At 53.0% G+C, this 14149-nt stretch overlaps 1 protein-coding gene across 1 annotated transcript; it reads left to right on the top strand.

Moving 5' to 3' along the window:
- Positions 1–4087: 4087 nt before the first annotated feature.
- PLA2G12B (phospholipase A2 group XIIB) lies at positions 4088–14149 on the top strand. The gene is made up of 4 exons (XM_026851930.1): positions 4088–4406; positions 9755–9843; positions 11396–11561; positions 14031–14149. Exons 1-4 carry the CDS (start codon positions 4172–4174, stop codon positions 14147–14149), a joined length of 609 nt encoding a protein of 202 aa, XP_026707731.1. The 5' UTR covers positions 4088–4171.

The following is a 14149-nucleotide window of genomic DNA, read 5'->3' as shown; positions in this document are numbered from 1 at the left end:
CGCCCAACAGCCCCTTCTGCACAGAAATCCTTCCTCAGAGCCAGCCTGATCCTGCCCTGGGCAGCTTGAGGCCGTTTCCTCAAATGGTTGCAGCTAAACAAGGCAAGGTAGGGTTAGGTATAGGGAAAAAAAAAAACTGCGCATGACCACAGGGCAGGATGGGACTGACAGTATCAGCACCTATGGAGGAGCAAAGGCAGCACAAGGCTGAAGGGATGTGCCCAGAGCCTCCTGAAGAGAAGGACCAGACCAGAGACTTGAGCACAGTTTCTTCCCCACCCCAACCCCGAGGGAGAGGGTCTCTAACAACCCACCCATCCTCCTCCAGGTGCTGGACTCTGACCTGTCGGTGAGGGACGGGCATTTCGTCATCGAGGTACATTTCTCAGTCCGATAAGCAGTGACTCAGCTGGTTCCCAAACCAGGCTTTGACCCAACCACCGACTACTCTAACCTTAACCACAAGCTGCCTATTTCCCCCTGCTCAGGCCGTGCTTAAACATCAACCAGCAACTCACCAAGCTGGCCAGAACTGATAGAAAAAGGGCTCAGTCCCTCAACCCTCTGTCCTCCCACCCTGTCCCCAGCGGAACACGCAGGGAAGGGTCCTGGCGAGGCGCGTGACCACGTCTGCCTGTGACTGAGCTCTGGAACAGAAATGCAGACAAGGAGCTGGACCAGCCCCCACGCTTCCCTCCCAGGAGCCGAGTCCAAGATGCAAGGATCAGCATTTGCTTTGGCGTGGCTGGCAACGCAAAGCCAAGAGGGTTTCCAGCATTATCCAGGACAGGGTTCACTCCCGTTAGCATGGGGGGACACGAGCACACGCGTCCGGGCGTGCTGCTGCGGGCCGGGTGTCTGCCCTACCTCCCAGGAGCACGCTGCCAACAGTCTGAGAGTGTCATCAGGAGCCAGTGACTCATCACAGCCCCAGGGCTGCTCTAAATTTAAGCATTACAGAGTCAGAAATGAATGCATGGAGTCAGGAACTGCTTATCCTGAGGTCAAGACAAGGTTCAGAAACCAGCTGTCATGGTTCACCACTGTGGCAAACATCATCTGGGTCTCTCAGATCTTGAGAGAGAGAAAAATTGGCACAGGGAGGGGGAATTTCCATCCACAGGCAGTCAGACAACCTGCAGGTACCTGCTGCCCACATCCACCTCGGGAAGTCCTCAGTGCTGCAGCTGCTGGGCCTGAGCAGCAATTCCCTGAGATGACTGTGTGTGTGGGGAGGTGTTGCGTGGCGTTTGTTGGTTTTACTCAGTCTTACATTTTTCCTGGTCTTCAGGTCTTGAAGTTTGGGTGCAACCAAGCTATTTACAGATGAAAACGTCTCGGGAGCCTGGTGTGGGAAGGGGTGGAAGGAAGCAGGAGAAAGGAAGGAAAGTGGCTCATCCCCAGGGCAGGGCAGAGGGGCTGCCACGTTTTGGGAAAGCAGTTTGACTGCTTTTTTTATTCACAAACTTGTTTCCGGGCAACAAGTGACAAACTAGCAGGAGTTTCCGACTCCTCTTTTTCCAGGCTTTGCACTTTGCCAGCTGCTCCTCCCTGCCTCGTTCACCTTTCCTAATTCCGACTGATTTTGCAAACAGCCTAAGCTCCACGCTCTGGCCGGAGCCCCCCCCTCCAGTCCGCACCTCCTGGCACGTCCTGAACAGCTCATGCCACGGGCACTGCGGTTTGCATCCTCCCGGCATTTTTCCCCCCTCTCTGTCCGTGTTCACCAGGACGTGGATCAGCCACCAGGGACTAAGGGATGACGAAGAAAGCCGTGTTCTGGAATTGCCTCCAAACCAACCCTAAAAGGCTCCACATAAAAGCACGGCACCAAGCACAGCCACCCAGGGGCTCTCCACAATGTTTCCAAGCTATTTCTGAATTTTGCTCTTTCTTACATTAACTTCTGCCAGGCCGTTTCCAAGGGCGGGGAGCACTAGGGCTGCAAACCGGCGTGTTGTGCAGGGCAGTGATTGAGCCAACAGAGACACGAAACGCTCCGCTCGGTGTAAGACACAGCGTGGGACTGTTGAACCGGGTTTTCCTTTCACTGGGGCTCCTTGACAGCAAATTCCAGGGACAGCAGCCCATTTCCACCCAGGACTGACAAAGCAGTCCCCAGCACAGTCTGAACAGCAGGACAGGCCCAAGCTCTCCAGCCCTGCCCTGCGGGGTGCTCCTGCAGGGGGGTCCTCACTTCACAAGCGTCCCCACTGCTTCGTGCCAGTGATGACACCCTGTTCAAGAAAGGCTCGCTAGAGGCAGGGACTTGCTGCGTCCCAGGCTCCAGGGAATGGACCATCTAGTAGCAGCCTTGCACCTCCAGCTCAACCCAGAACATCACCCTAATTTCTCACCAGGCATGACAGTGCTCCCCCTCCTTATCTGGGGCTTAGACACTGACAACCTTCCTTCCTGATGCTCTCTGCCTCTCCTTGGGTTCATCTCCCAAAAGGCAAAGCTGGTTTGGGGTTGCCTTGGGACCTCCTGCACACTTTATATGTGCTCTCATCCAGTAACTCAGCCAAGCTTCCTCCCACGGGCTAAGGACAGCTCAGGTGATGTAGCAGCGTTCAGGGAGGCACCACGCAGGTCTGGGCAGTGGCTGTACAACCCCATCGCCTCTGGGTGCTGACCTGAGGAACCCCCACACCCCCTTTCGGGGGGGCTCTGAGCATGAAGGCGGCCAGCAGCGGGCACCAGAACAGAGGCAACAAGAAGGCAGCAGCGCTCTCCAGCTCCGCACCATTTCACAGGATAGAGACTAACCAGCTTGTTTGGCTTCTCGTTCCCACTTCTTTCTCTGACTTACCTGAGAAGCCAAGACTTGGCTGTGGCCCCTCCTCACCACACATCTGAAGCACAGCTCTGTGCAGAAAGACGCGGGCAGGCGGGCGCCGCAGGGCTCTGGCGCTTCGGCAGGAACACTGCAGTGGGGTCAAGTCTCCTGTAAAACAGTAAAATGTCACAATTCACACTTCTGTTTGCAAGACCCACTGCCCGGCTCCTCCTCGCCCTCTGCAGAGTCTCCACTCGGCAGCCTGGCCCTCAGACGGAGGCGGCTGCTGAAGGAGCCCGCAGAGGGCAGCCGGAGCCTTCCCACGCCCTGTCCCTTCCCGAATCTTTATCAGTGGTTTGCACTGTCTTTTGCTGTTGGTGTTCATTTGGTTGTTTTCTTTTAATGAATAACTTTTCTGAAACCTCCACCGGCTGTGCAGGCCCCCAGGGCCTGGCCGCCCAGTCCCAGCCCAGAGCCAGGACCTGCCGCTCCCCCAGAAGCCCGTTATCTGAGCGGGGTTTTGGTGCCAGCCCTGCCTTGCTCTGTGCCATGCTGTATGTTTAATTCAGCAATGCTGGCATTATGCAGAACCTGTAACAACCACCCATCTAACATCAGCCTTCAGGAGTCCCGTATCAAAGGCAAATACGACGTCACTGATCCTACAACTGGAGGGGACATGCTAAGGGACTGCCCAGTGCAGCCTTTCTAAACCCAAACTACTCCCAGCTGCTGAATCAACCCCTGCGAAGCTCAGCAGCACCCTTTAGCCACAGCAGAGCAGGACTTGGCAAGCTCTGGCACCTTTTTCTGCCCTGGGTGTGCTCCCGCAAGGCAGCTTGTTCTGGGCATGCAGGCATGGAAAGCCCCTCCGCACCACAAGTGTGTCAGCCCTGCGGTCCCGCAGGTTTTGCTAGGACTACCCTGTTACACGCCCTAGGAAAAAGGTGAGGGGTGCTCCTCAGTCTGCTGCCGATCTATTCCTCCCACTGCCTGAGCAGCAGAAATTCTGTTCAAAGTGATACTCTTCATCTCCCGGTGCCTCAGAGGGTCTCCCTGTGCCACAACCCGGGCACAGACCTCGCTCAGCACCGCAGGGAGAGGCCCCTGCTGGGGCAGCCGAAGCCCTGTTGCCACAGCGGCTGAGCCTGTTCCAGCAGGATTGTGCAAACTCAAACCCCAGTGTTTCTCTTGCGAGAGGAACTTGGTCCAGATCTCCGTGGTGCACTTTGCTCTCTGATTGCGGTGACCTCACGCCGGCTTCCTGGGCAGCGTTTAAAGTCCAGGGGAGAGGGGTGCTCACCTGCCTGCTACACACAGCGGCTCGCTCCCACTCCTCCCTGCTGCACATCTGCCTGGACGAGGGCTCCAGGAGCTGGGTCTGCCTGCAGCATGCGGCTGCTGTTCGAGGCAGCGGTTCTGTGCCTGACCCTGGGCTTAGGACAGTGCACCGAGGAAACGACCCAGGAGAACACCGTCCACCAAGCTCCCCAAGCAGAGTCTTCCTATTCAGAGTGGGGCATCGGGGCCATCCGAGACAGCTTTGAAACAGTTAACAGTTACTTCGACTCCTTCTTGGAACTCCTTGGGGGAAAAAACGGTGTTTGTCAGTACAGATGTCGATACGGTAAGTGAACCTCAGTCCTGTGGGCTCCTGTCGCTTTGCCCTTTCCTCTCTTCCCCTCTCACATGGACACTCGCAGCACTCTCCTTCCCCAAGGCAACAACCAGCTCCTACCCCACGACCTGACCCCTGCCATGGCGGCACAGAGAAGTCACTGCAGAGAGTCACAACTTCTCCGCTAGTGCCAGCACAGGGACATCGAACCCTCAGCCTTCCCTCTGACCCAGAACAGCCGTTGTGCTGTGTGCAAGGGGACGAGAGGGGAGGACACAGGTTCTACAGGAAGGGCATACGTAACCAGGCTGCCCGTGGTTACCCAGACCCCTGGAGAGGAGGAGCAGGGTGGGCAGCGAGGCTCCGGAGGGGAGGACAAGCAGCCTGTGCAGACCTGACTCAGACAGGGCTGTTAGTATTGCCAGTGGCCCTAATCTCAGCAACCTTCGGAGTGTCATTATTCAGCAGTTGGCTAATAACGTGGGCTGGAGGAGGGGAGATAACAGGAAGGTAAATGAGACCTGCTGTCACCATGGAGGAACCTTTAGTACTCAAGGCGGAACGAGGCAGCTGCCTCTCGCCTTGGACTTTAGCGTGATTTACCAAAAAAGGAGTAGTTCGGTTTGTCCTGGGGGCAGGACGGAGGGGGTGACATCTCAGGGAGACCCAGGGCAGGAGGAGCGCAGGCAGGGCAGGAGACTGGGCGCGCAGAGGTACCTGCTGAAACAACCTGTTTGGGAACAGCAAGGAGGTTTCCTACAGCCTGTGTTCCCTCCCCTGCCTCCTACGACTGTCCTCTGCCACCTCAGCTTGCCCGTCCACAATGTCCCATAAGCCATTTCCCCCCTGCTTTATCCCACATCCCTAGTGACTGCCTGGGTAAGATGTTTATGAACACAGATGCAATTTCAACCCCTCCCCTCCTTCCCTGAGCACTGGTTTTCACAGACACAGGCCCCATGCTTTGGAGAGATCCCAGTCTCAGTCTGCAGGCCATTTGCCCACCAGGCAGCCCGTCCCCAGGGCCCACGGTGCAGCAGCCCCATGCCGTGTGGGACAACCTCACAGGTCAAATTCAGAGCAGAAAGGGACTTGCCCTCCTTAATGCAGTGACTGGAAGCCCTGGTAGTGAGCCTAGGGTGGCTGGGACTGCAGCATGCCTGAGGCAAGGTTTGGGAAGGCTGACACTCACAGCTTGTTTCAGGGAGTCTCAGGACTCACCAATTCCTGGAGAAGTCGTGGCTCTTGGGCACATCCTGAGGCGAGGGCTCTCCCTGCCCCATCCCTGCGCTCTGGGCAGGGGGAAGCACGTCTCCAGAGAGAGGCACAAATGCCTGCCTGCTCCCTGAGAGCATCCTGCATCGTTTTGGAGAAATGTTTTACCTAGAAAGGAAACAAACAAGCACATCGTTAGCCCTGTTCTCATCCCCTGCTGAACAACTCATCGATCACTGGCTGAGGAGGAAATTACTGGAACGCTGCCCATATGCCTCCAAGGGTCCTGCTGGACCCTCCCAGGACCGTTTGTCTGTGCTGGTCTCTAGCACAGACATTGCAAACTGCAAGTGAGAGGATGCAGGGACAATCCCAAACCAGGGAGACCCAGTCTGTGCCCAGAAGAATGAACGCAAACCATTTTGACCATATTCCTGCTGAATTAGGGCCTAATTATAATACTTTTTCCTCAGGCATGAAGCAAAAATTACGCCTTCTACATTCTTTCCTTTCAGCCAAGAGACGCTGATAATAGTCAGGACTCACCTGTGATAGCCACATCCATCTTCAGCTGAGCACGTAGCCTTGGCTGTTCTGGCTGTAAGACTCTCCTCTTGATTTTTCAGCAGCTAGTGAGGTCTGAAAACAAACAGCTTGATGGATTACTCCCTTAAATCAGGACATTAGGGTTACACTAGCATTTGCTGGCAAATATCTCCTCCTCCTTACAAAATTTCTCTGGGCATCTCAGGGTGGGAAACAGCCTGAAGTGGGAGTAAATCCCTCGATAACTTCCTTCAGCTGTCTAGGCAGTCAGGACCTTCAATGTTTTGCCCAGCATTTGGTCCCAAGGGGCTTAAGACGAGGAGGCTGTGGGAAAAGAGCCTTTAAAGTCGGGCTCTCCAACACTGCTTGCCTGGGGCAGAGAAATAACAATAGACCACTCAAACGAGCAAGGAGCCCCAAGACCATCCATGTGCTTCTCCCTGCCAGCGTGCCAGTACTGCAGTTTCTGGGACCTCCTGCACCGCCAGCAGCTGCTCCGGCCAGCTGGCTGTGTTCCAGTCTCTTGGCATAGCTACAACAGCCTCGAGGTATTAAAAAGCATCAGGGAAACTCGCTTCCATTTAGAAACTCAACTTCAGCTCTCCTCTGAGGCCATGTCAACATGTGCTTCTACGCATCAGCATCTCTCCCGGCAGGGTCCTGCTGTGCTTGCTGTCCTCTGGCATCCCTCCCCAGCAAGCAGCAGCCCACCACGGGCCCTGGTGGAACAGGCAGCGACAGAGCCCGTGTGACCCACCGAGTCCTTCCCCCCTCACAGACGCACCTATAGGGATGGGCAAGCAATAAATGATAACAAGAGCACTGAGTTGATGCTCACGCAGAGTCAGGAACGCCTATTATTTCTGTTTTGCTTTTGTTTTCCTGTTAGCTAGAAAACAAGATACGGGAGAGAGGTTAATTGTGGCATCTTGGACTTTTATCTTGCTGAGAATACATTCACACGGGAGCACTTCACAAATTATTAAGCTTTGTTTTTCAGAGAGGAGCGGGGCAGGTTTCCTACAAGGGCTCATCTTGAAGGCAGTTCAATGTTTTGTTGATCACCACAGTTCTCATGTGAGATTTTTTTTCCTCAGGACAACTTTCTAAGACATTATAATAGCTGTAACTTCAGCTTAATGGAAGGTTTTCTCTGGCAACAGAGTTATCTCCATATCCCCAGTCTCACTCCCACTCTGATTTAACACCTTATCCCATTAATTGACAACGTGCTGCACGAACATAACATCATCAATATTATAAGCAAGTCATTAAAATTTGACTCTATGCTGAAAAACCCACCTTGGATTCTGAACTTTCCTCTGCTTCCTACCTCAGTTCAGGAACATGTGAATTCTGAGTCCCAATTCTCATCCCCTTCCAAAAGAGCAACCAGGCTGTGGATTGCACTGAGACCGGAGTGCAGCCCTCCTCTCATTAAATTGTTTGGGAGCCTTGGGTTATAGATTCAGCCCATCTCCAGACATTATTCCTTCTCTCTACAGCATAACCACCAGAATAGTGTAATGTGCAATGTGTTGTGAACTCAGAAGGTACCTCATGTCAGTGTACCTCAGCGGACTTGAATGATGTTTCGGTGCAAAGATAATCCTCTAATAATGGTGTGCTGCAACCAACTGATTTGTGCTCTTTGTCTACTGTTAACTCAGCTTTACATGCTCAAAATAACAACGCTTTCCACGCTAGAAAATTGCATCTGGACCACAAAGCAGATCTGACCCATTCAAAAGGGGCCAAAAAGGTAGAAACACAGTAGTAACTGCTGTACTGAGAAATACCTTCCCCCGCAAATGCCATCACCTGGTGGGAGCCACTATGGAGCTTTAACTTGGCTTGCAGACAGCTAAATCCTTGGGGGGTGCTGCATTCCGGTAGGGTTGGACAAAACCGGCTACTGGCGTCTCACAGCTGGACAGGATTTCAGTTGGTTGGTTATTTGTTGCAAATCTGTTGTTCAAACAAAACCGCTCTGGCAATTTTTAATTTAGAAGGTGGGAACATTTCTGTGTAAAAACCTTTTGAGGCATTTGTCTGCGAGGTCTTCTCAAGAACACAACAGATTTATGGCTATATTAACCACTGGTATTTTAGGTACGTTGACAGAAAAAAGGGCAAAGTGTCTTAAATAATTATCAGTGCTGACAAGAAAAAAAAACAGTGGAAATAATAGAGTTTAAATGAACCCAGCCCTGCTTGAAGGCTAAATTAGATCTGGTTTATGTCTATATAAATTGTCTAGCAGTGCTCACAGAAGCAGAAACTTAACCCTAAAGGTTACAGAAGGCTCAGCTCACAGATGTTTGCGTTGGAGCATGCAACGTTTTCCCAGAGCAGAGTTCAAATGTCTTGTTTTAACACTTCACTCTGCATTTGAGATCTTCCTTTTATAAACCCGGCTGGGACAGAAAGAGAACAGGCCCTGAACACAAGGGACAGTTCAGAGAAACTGACTCCAGGAGGGGCATCTCCACAGCTTCCCCCGGGGTCAATCCTCTCCCACCGTCGAACACCTCCTCGCACGGCGGGGTTGAGGAGATGGGGGTTGAGGTAGGGATGAGAGAAAGAGGATGAGACAGGGCAAGGAAACAGATCTGCTTTTGACAGGGACAGTTTCCACCCCGATGCTGGGCGCCCACCCCTCGCACCCGCAGCACCCTGTCAGCCACCCATGAAGCCCCAGGATGGGCTGGCAGGCAGACAGGAGGGCTTGTGCACCTTCGCGGCAAAGTCAGACAGATTCAATTGCTGCTGAAGCTTCTGTTAGCTGATTGTCTGCCAGACTCCTTCTACACTGGGTAAATAATTATTCACGGAGGAAATTCTTGCTGCTCTATGCATATTAAGAAGCATGCTAAGGGAAGGCAGAGATAACGGCATAGCAACTATTTGCAAAATGTGACAGTGCATCACCACATGCAGAAAAGAGACCAAGACAACCTCCTAACTCAGAGCAAGATCAGACACGCAAGGTCTGGCACATTTTTGCAGAGATCTGCAGCTCACTGACACTGAGAGTGAACTGGGGATGGAAAGAGATCCCCTGGATAAGCTAGTAGCTGACCTAGTAGTTTCTCGGAGGAGTTAAACCACATCTGGGTGATCCCAGCTGTTCAGAGCTCTCCGGGAGCACGTGAAAAAGCTCCTATGAGATTTGGGAGGTCTGAGGCACTAGGTCTAGCATGGAGGGCTGCTCAACTCCTAAAACCCCACACTGCAAAGAGGGACTTGCCCATTTGTAGGAGCTGGGGGGAGTCCCAGACCTAGGGGCTGGACTCGGACCAGTTTAAACATTTAAGAAGTGCTGAGGACCCAGTTCACACAGAGCACAGTGCTCCAGGGGCCATGCCAGAGGGGGCATGAGCTAAGTCAGGCTCTGGAGCCTTGACAGAGCTGATCTGAGTGCAGGGCCAGTGTCTCAGCCAGCTCTCGCACCCACCCCTCACTCCCTGCATCTCCTCGAGGAGAACGATGTGTTTGGAGATGCAGACTGGAGGGGAGATGCCTGACACTCCTTGCTTTTTGGTGCTACACTGGGGAAGATTGGCTCTCCTAACTTTTTTTCCTTTCTTTCTCAGGGAAGGCTCCAATGCCGCGACCTCACTACAAACCCCAAGAACCCAACGGCTGTAGCTCCTATTTTCTGGGGCTCAAGGTACCCGAAAGTGTATGTACTGCCAGACCCACCACTCCCAAATGATACAATTCTCAAATCACAGTAACCAGCTAATAATATTGGGGAGGGAAAAGGCTTAGCTGTGCTATGCACTGACTGTGTGATGGCTTCTCTTCACAGCTGAGGCCAGAGCTCTGGAAAAGGGAGGAAATATCACTTTTGTGGTATGGTTTGAGGGGACAAGCTATCTGCCTGGGACTGCCAAAAGACGCGGCTGCCTGCTGACAGCAAGCAAGGCGAACATGTCAGTCTGAGCACTGCCTAACTTACTGTCAGTCAGGGAGGCATTAAGATCTCAACTGCTGGTGGCAGCGAAACAGGAATCACGTAGACAGGAGTTACATTTACGAAGGACTGGCTCGCTGCTCTGGTTGTCTCGGTAAGAGAAAGTTTCCTGAGCAGGTTAGTACTAGAAGCAGAAAAGGGGTTACCTGGCCAAGCAAAGCACCAGTGTGGAGAAGCGTATTTTTATCAATGTCCTGAACAATCCCACGCCCTTGCGACGGGACGGGGAGCATGTTCAGTGCTGGGCACCTCAGTGACAGGATAACGAGCAAACAGCAATACTCGAATGCATTCTCCACACTCGGCCTGTCGTCCCCTCCCATGCTTTTAGCCTCTGCCCAGCACTGAAATAAACCCGCAGGCTTTAATACTGCACCCACTTGTTATCTGAAAGGCAATTAATGAAATCACATTGGAATCACCAGGAAAAGCACTCCCGGGAGGCTCAAAGAGCTGGAATTACTATTTAGCTCATGCATTACTGCTGCCCACGAGGTCTGCAGCAATTAGGCAGATTCCCGCTCTGAAAAACCCTCTCTTTACAGCCCATTTTTCATGTTAGATTAGTTTCTTAAACTACATTTCATTGCAAGCCTTGTGGGCATTTCTGTGGTACCTCCTCCTTATGCAGGCAGTCTTGAGTGCTGAGCGCACTGAAGAAGCGATTCATCTCCTAAATGTTGTATGAGGAAGGCCAAAAAGAGGAAGAATTTATAACAAACTAACGAGTCCACTCTCTCGGGAGACAGGCCTTCTGCCCCAGCAGCCCATGGTTATTAGCGAAGCTTGCTGTTTACCTCCAAGCCAGAACTCCCCTGACCGAGCTGTGCTTGTCCTTGGCCTCTCTGAGAAATAAGGCATTAAAAACACTTCTAGCAGATTTATTAGGCCAAGAAGCAGGACTTGTGCGAAAAAGAGGAAACGAAAAAGGGGCCTTTGCCCCTGCTGGCAAGGACAGAAGCTCTCCAGTGAGCGCTGGCAAATAACAACTAGCAAATGGTTGTGGAGGGGCTGGAGGTTAATCTCCTGTGACCGAGAGGAGAGAAGGGAATGTGCTGTACCCTGCACGGGACCTGCACTACTGTCTCCACTCTCTTTAGATGGTGAGGGAGAGGGATGTTTTCCCTCCTGCTGCCTCGGCAATCGATCGGGGGAAGCTTCTGGAAAAGAGCCAGCTGGGCTCTGCAACGCCTCACCCAGCTGCAGCCGTTAGAGCCAGGACACGGCCAAGGGACACTACTTTTCTCTCTTTCCCCAGCTAGATTTGGGCATCCCTGCCATGACCAAGTGCTGTAACCAGTTGGACATCTGTTACGACACCTGCGGAGCCAACAAATACCGCTGCGACGCCAAGTTCCGCTGGTGCCTCCACTCCATCTGCTCCGACCTCAAGCGCAGCCTCGGGTTCGTCTCCAAGGTGGAAGGTAAGATTCTGGGCTCGCATCCCCTGGGGAGGGAACGAGCCACAACAGCGAGGGGAGGGTGTGGGCAGGGAGCCCTTTCCTTGCCAAAAGAAGCAAAAATCTGCAGTAGGGAGCAGCACGTCTGTCCTGAGCTTGTCACAGATGGGTCAGAGATGAGTGAGAACGCTGAGATCTGTCCCCCTCCGCACACACTTCTGTCCCAAGGCTGGAGACCAAAAATTATGTACATGTAGAAAACATTACAAAACACGTGCGGAGAGGAGAAAAATAAAACAACAACAAAAACCTTAGTAGCAATTACTTCAACCCTTGGATGCCCTCCTTGAGAGTTCAAACACCTTCATGGGAGACCAAAAGCCTCCCAGAGCCAGCAGGCCACACTGTACGTGGCCAAGGGCCAACAGACTAGGAGAGCCGAGGCCAGGGGCTCTCCAGGATCTGGTTCACAGATAAGAGATGACAATGGCACCAGGGACACACGGCAGCATGGGTGGTGGCTGAGCCACTGCGGGGAGATCTGCACTGCTCAGAAGCCCCCGTGCTAATAAAGTTCTAGTGGTGTGTCAGCAGCTCAAGAGCCGGTCAGGTTTTGCCTCACTTTAAAATCCTCAGTCTGCAAGTTTGAGACGAGTAACCTCTGTGAAGGTTATTTATGCATGTGATAGCCCGAGCTTGTCTCTTGATCCTCTGTGCTGACATCAAGCACCTCTGCACTGTGTGAGGTGGGGAAGCATCTACCCTGCTGCTTAGAGAGGTCAGCCACAGCAGGAAATCCTCACCCTGACAGCTCCTCCTGAGGCCATTTCAGAGCATCCCCAACCCCTGTGAGGCAGGTATCCATCTCTCACAGAGGGGCTGTGTGGCAGTAATGCAGGACAGGTGGAGAGAAGAACTTCCAACAGTGGAGTTAAGGATATTTACAGGAGTTTTGGTTTGAAAAACTGTCAGAGCCCTTGAGAACAGCCCATTCCCAAAGCTGAATAAAACTGGTGGTGCTGCGGAGTTTCTCGCAGCTAATCACAGCCAGCCCCTCTGGGCTCATTCCTGCTGCTGATGCCCTGCTGTAAGGAATAGTTAAACATGCATTTGTTTTCCGAAGGTGCAACCTGATTAGAACACACGGGCAAGCTTGCATGATGCCAGTACTAGTGCAGATGGCTTTCTACCTCATCACAGATAAACGTTGGGGAAGAATGTCCAGGCTAGCAAGAGAAAACAAAGATGTGGACTGAGATATAAGTGCTACAGGCCAAATACAGCCCATCTTTCATGGTCACCCTTGTCTACAGGTGCAACCAACCTCTTCCTATCTCTTTCAGGTTTTCCTCTGTCAGTTTTTCAGATCCCTCCTTTTCCCCTTGTGCCCGCACCAGTGAAGCAAACAGATCCTAGAGAGTTAAGGTGGAGCAGAGCCCACGCTCCTCAGCTGAGCCAAGCCACCTCCGCCTATAGTCAAGTAGGACTGGATTCCTCCAGCATCTCTGTCCTGGTTGCAGCAGGAGGCATGGGTAGTTGCTAACACAAATGAACCTCAGAGCCATCCTCTACCTCCCCTTGCTCTGCCTCCTCTCGCCTCGTGCTCTACACCTGCTGCTCCCTGTCCTCAGGGCTGCTCTGAGCAGCTCCTGTCACACAGCCCTCCTCCTCCTCCATCCCAGCTCTTATCGGGATGCTTTCCACCGAGTCACCAGGAGTTCAGAGAGAGCAGGCAGGGGAAGAGCAGCTTGGCTCCCTTCACGTGGGCACAAACATCCCAGCTGCAGCCGTGCCAGTTAACCAAAGCCTTGGTTCTCCTGTGACGAGGTGCTCAGAGAGGCTGAGGTGGGAGGAGACAGGCCCAACGGCAGGGCTTTCCCAGATCTAGTACGCAGAGAGGCGAGTCAAGCCTAAAAGATCTGATATCAGCCTATTAATTTATTGACAAGCAATTTGGGGCTTGCTTTTTTTGGGAAAAGGAGGGGGCTAGCAGTCAGGCGGGCTGTATCGACAGCTCTGCTGTTGCAACCGCAGGAGGATTTTTCACGCTGGCTAGCAGCTGGCACCGTAACTCCCAAAAAGCAGGAAAAGTTTGTTGGTAGTGGTTATAGGCAAAACTGAGGGGATAGCAAGCCAGGAAAGACAGTACTGTGGAGGTTCTCTGGGGAATCTGCTTGATAAACAGCGCTATTTGCAGTGCTCCAAGCAATCCATCAACCAGAAAAGCCTGGGAGAGGCAAGAAAGGAGGGGGGCTAGGGGCGGGGGGGGAAGGTAGGGCCAGACTGGTGCCACCCTAGGGAGAAAAGCCGCTGCAGTTCAGCAGAAGGGAACCTCTGGGTTTATAAAAGGCAATACCCGGAGAGAAGACGGCAGCCCACGCTTCCCACTGCAAACACCACACAGCCCAGCGCAGGGCTCGAGGTGCTTCCACCCAGCCCTCAGACACCCCGTTGTGCCCGTCACTTACCGCCCGATGGTTTCCTTCCCCGCAGCCTGTGAATCCGTCGCAGACACAGTGTTCAACGCCGTCTGGACCCTGGGCTGCCGGCCCTTCATGAACAGCCAAAGGAGCGCCTGCATTTGCAGCGAGGAAGAGCGAGATGAATTGTGA

This window comes from Athene cunicularia, assembly GCF_003259725.1.
Source record: "Athene cunicularia isolate RWA chromosome 6 unlocalized genomic scaffold, athCun1 chr6_part2, whole genome shotgun sequence".
In the NCBI taxonomy this organism is placed as follows: Eukaryota; Metazoa; Chordata; class Aves; order Strigiformes; family Strigidae; genus Athene; species Athene cunicularia.
The sequence above is the reverse complement of the archived record's forward strand: the minus strand, read 5'-3'. Positions and strand labels throughout refer to the sequence as shown.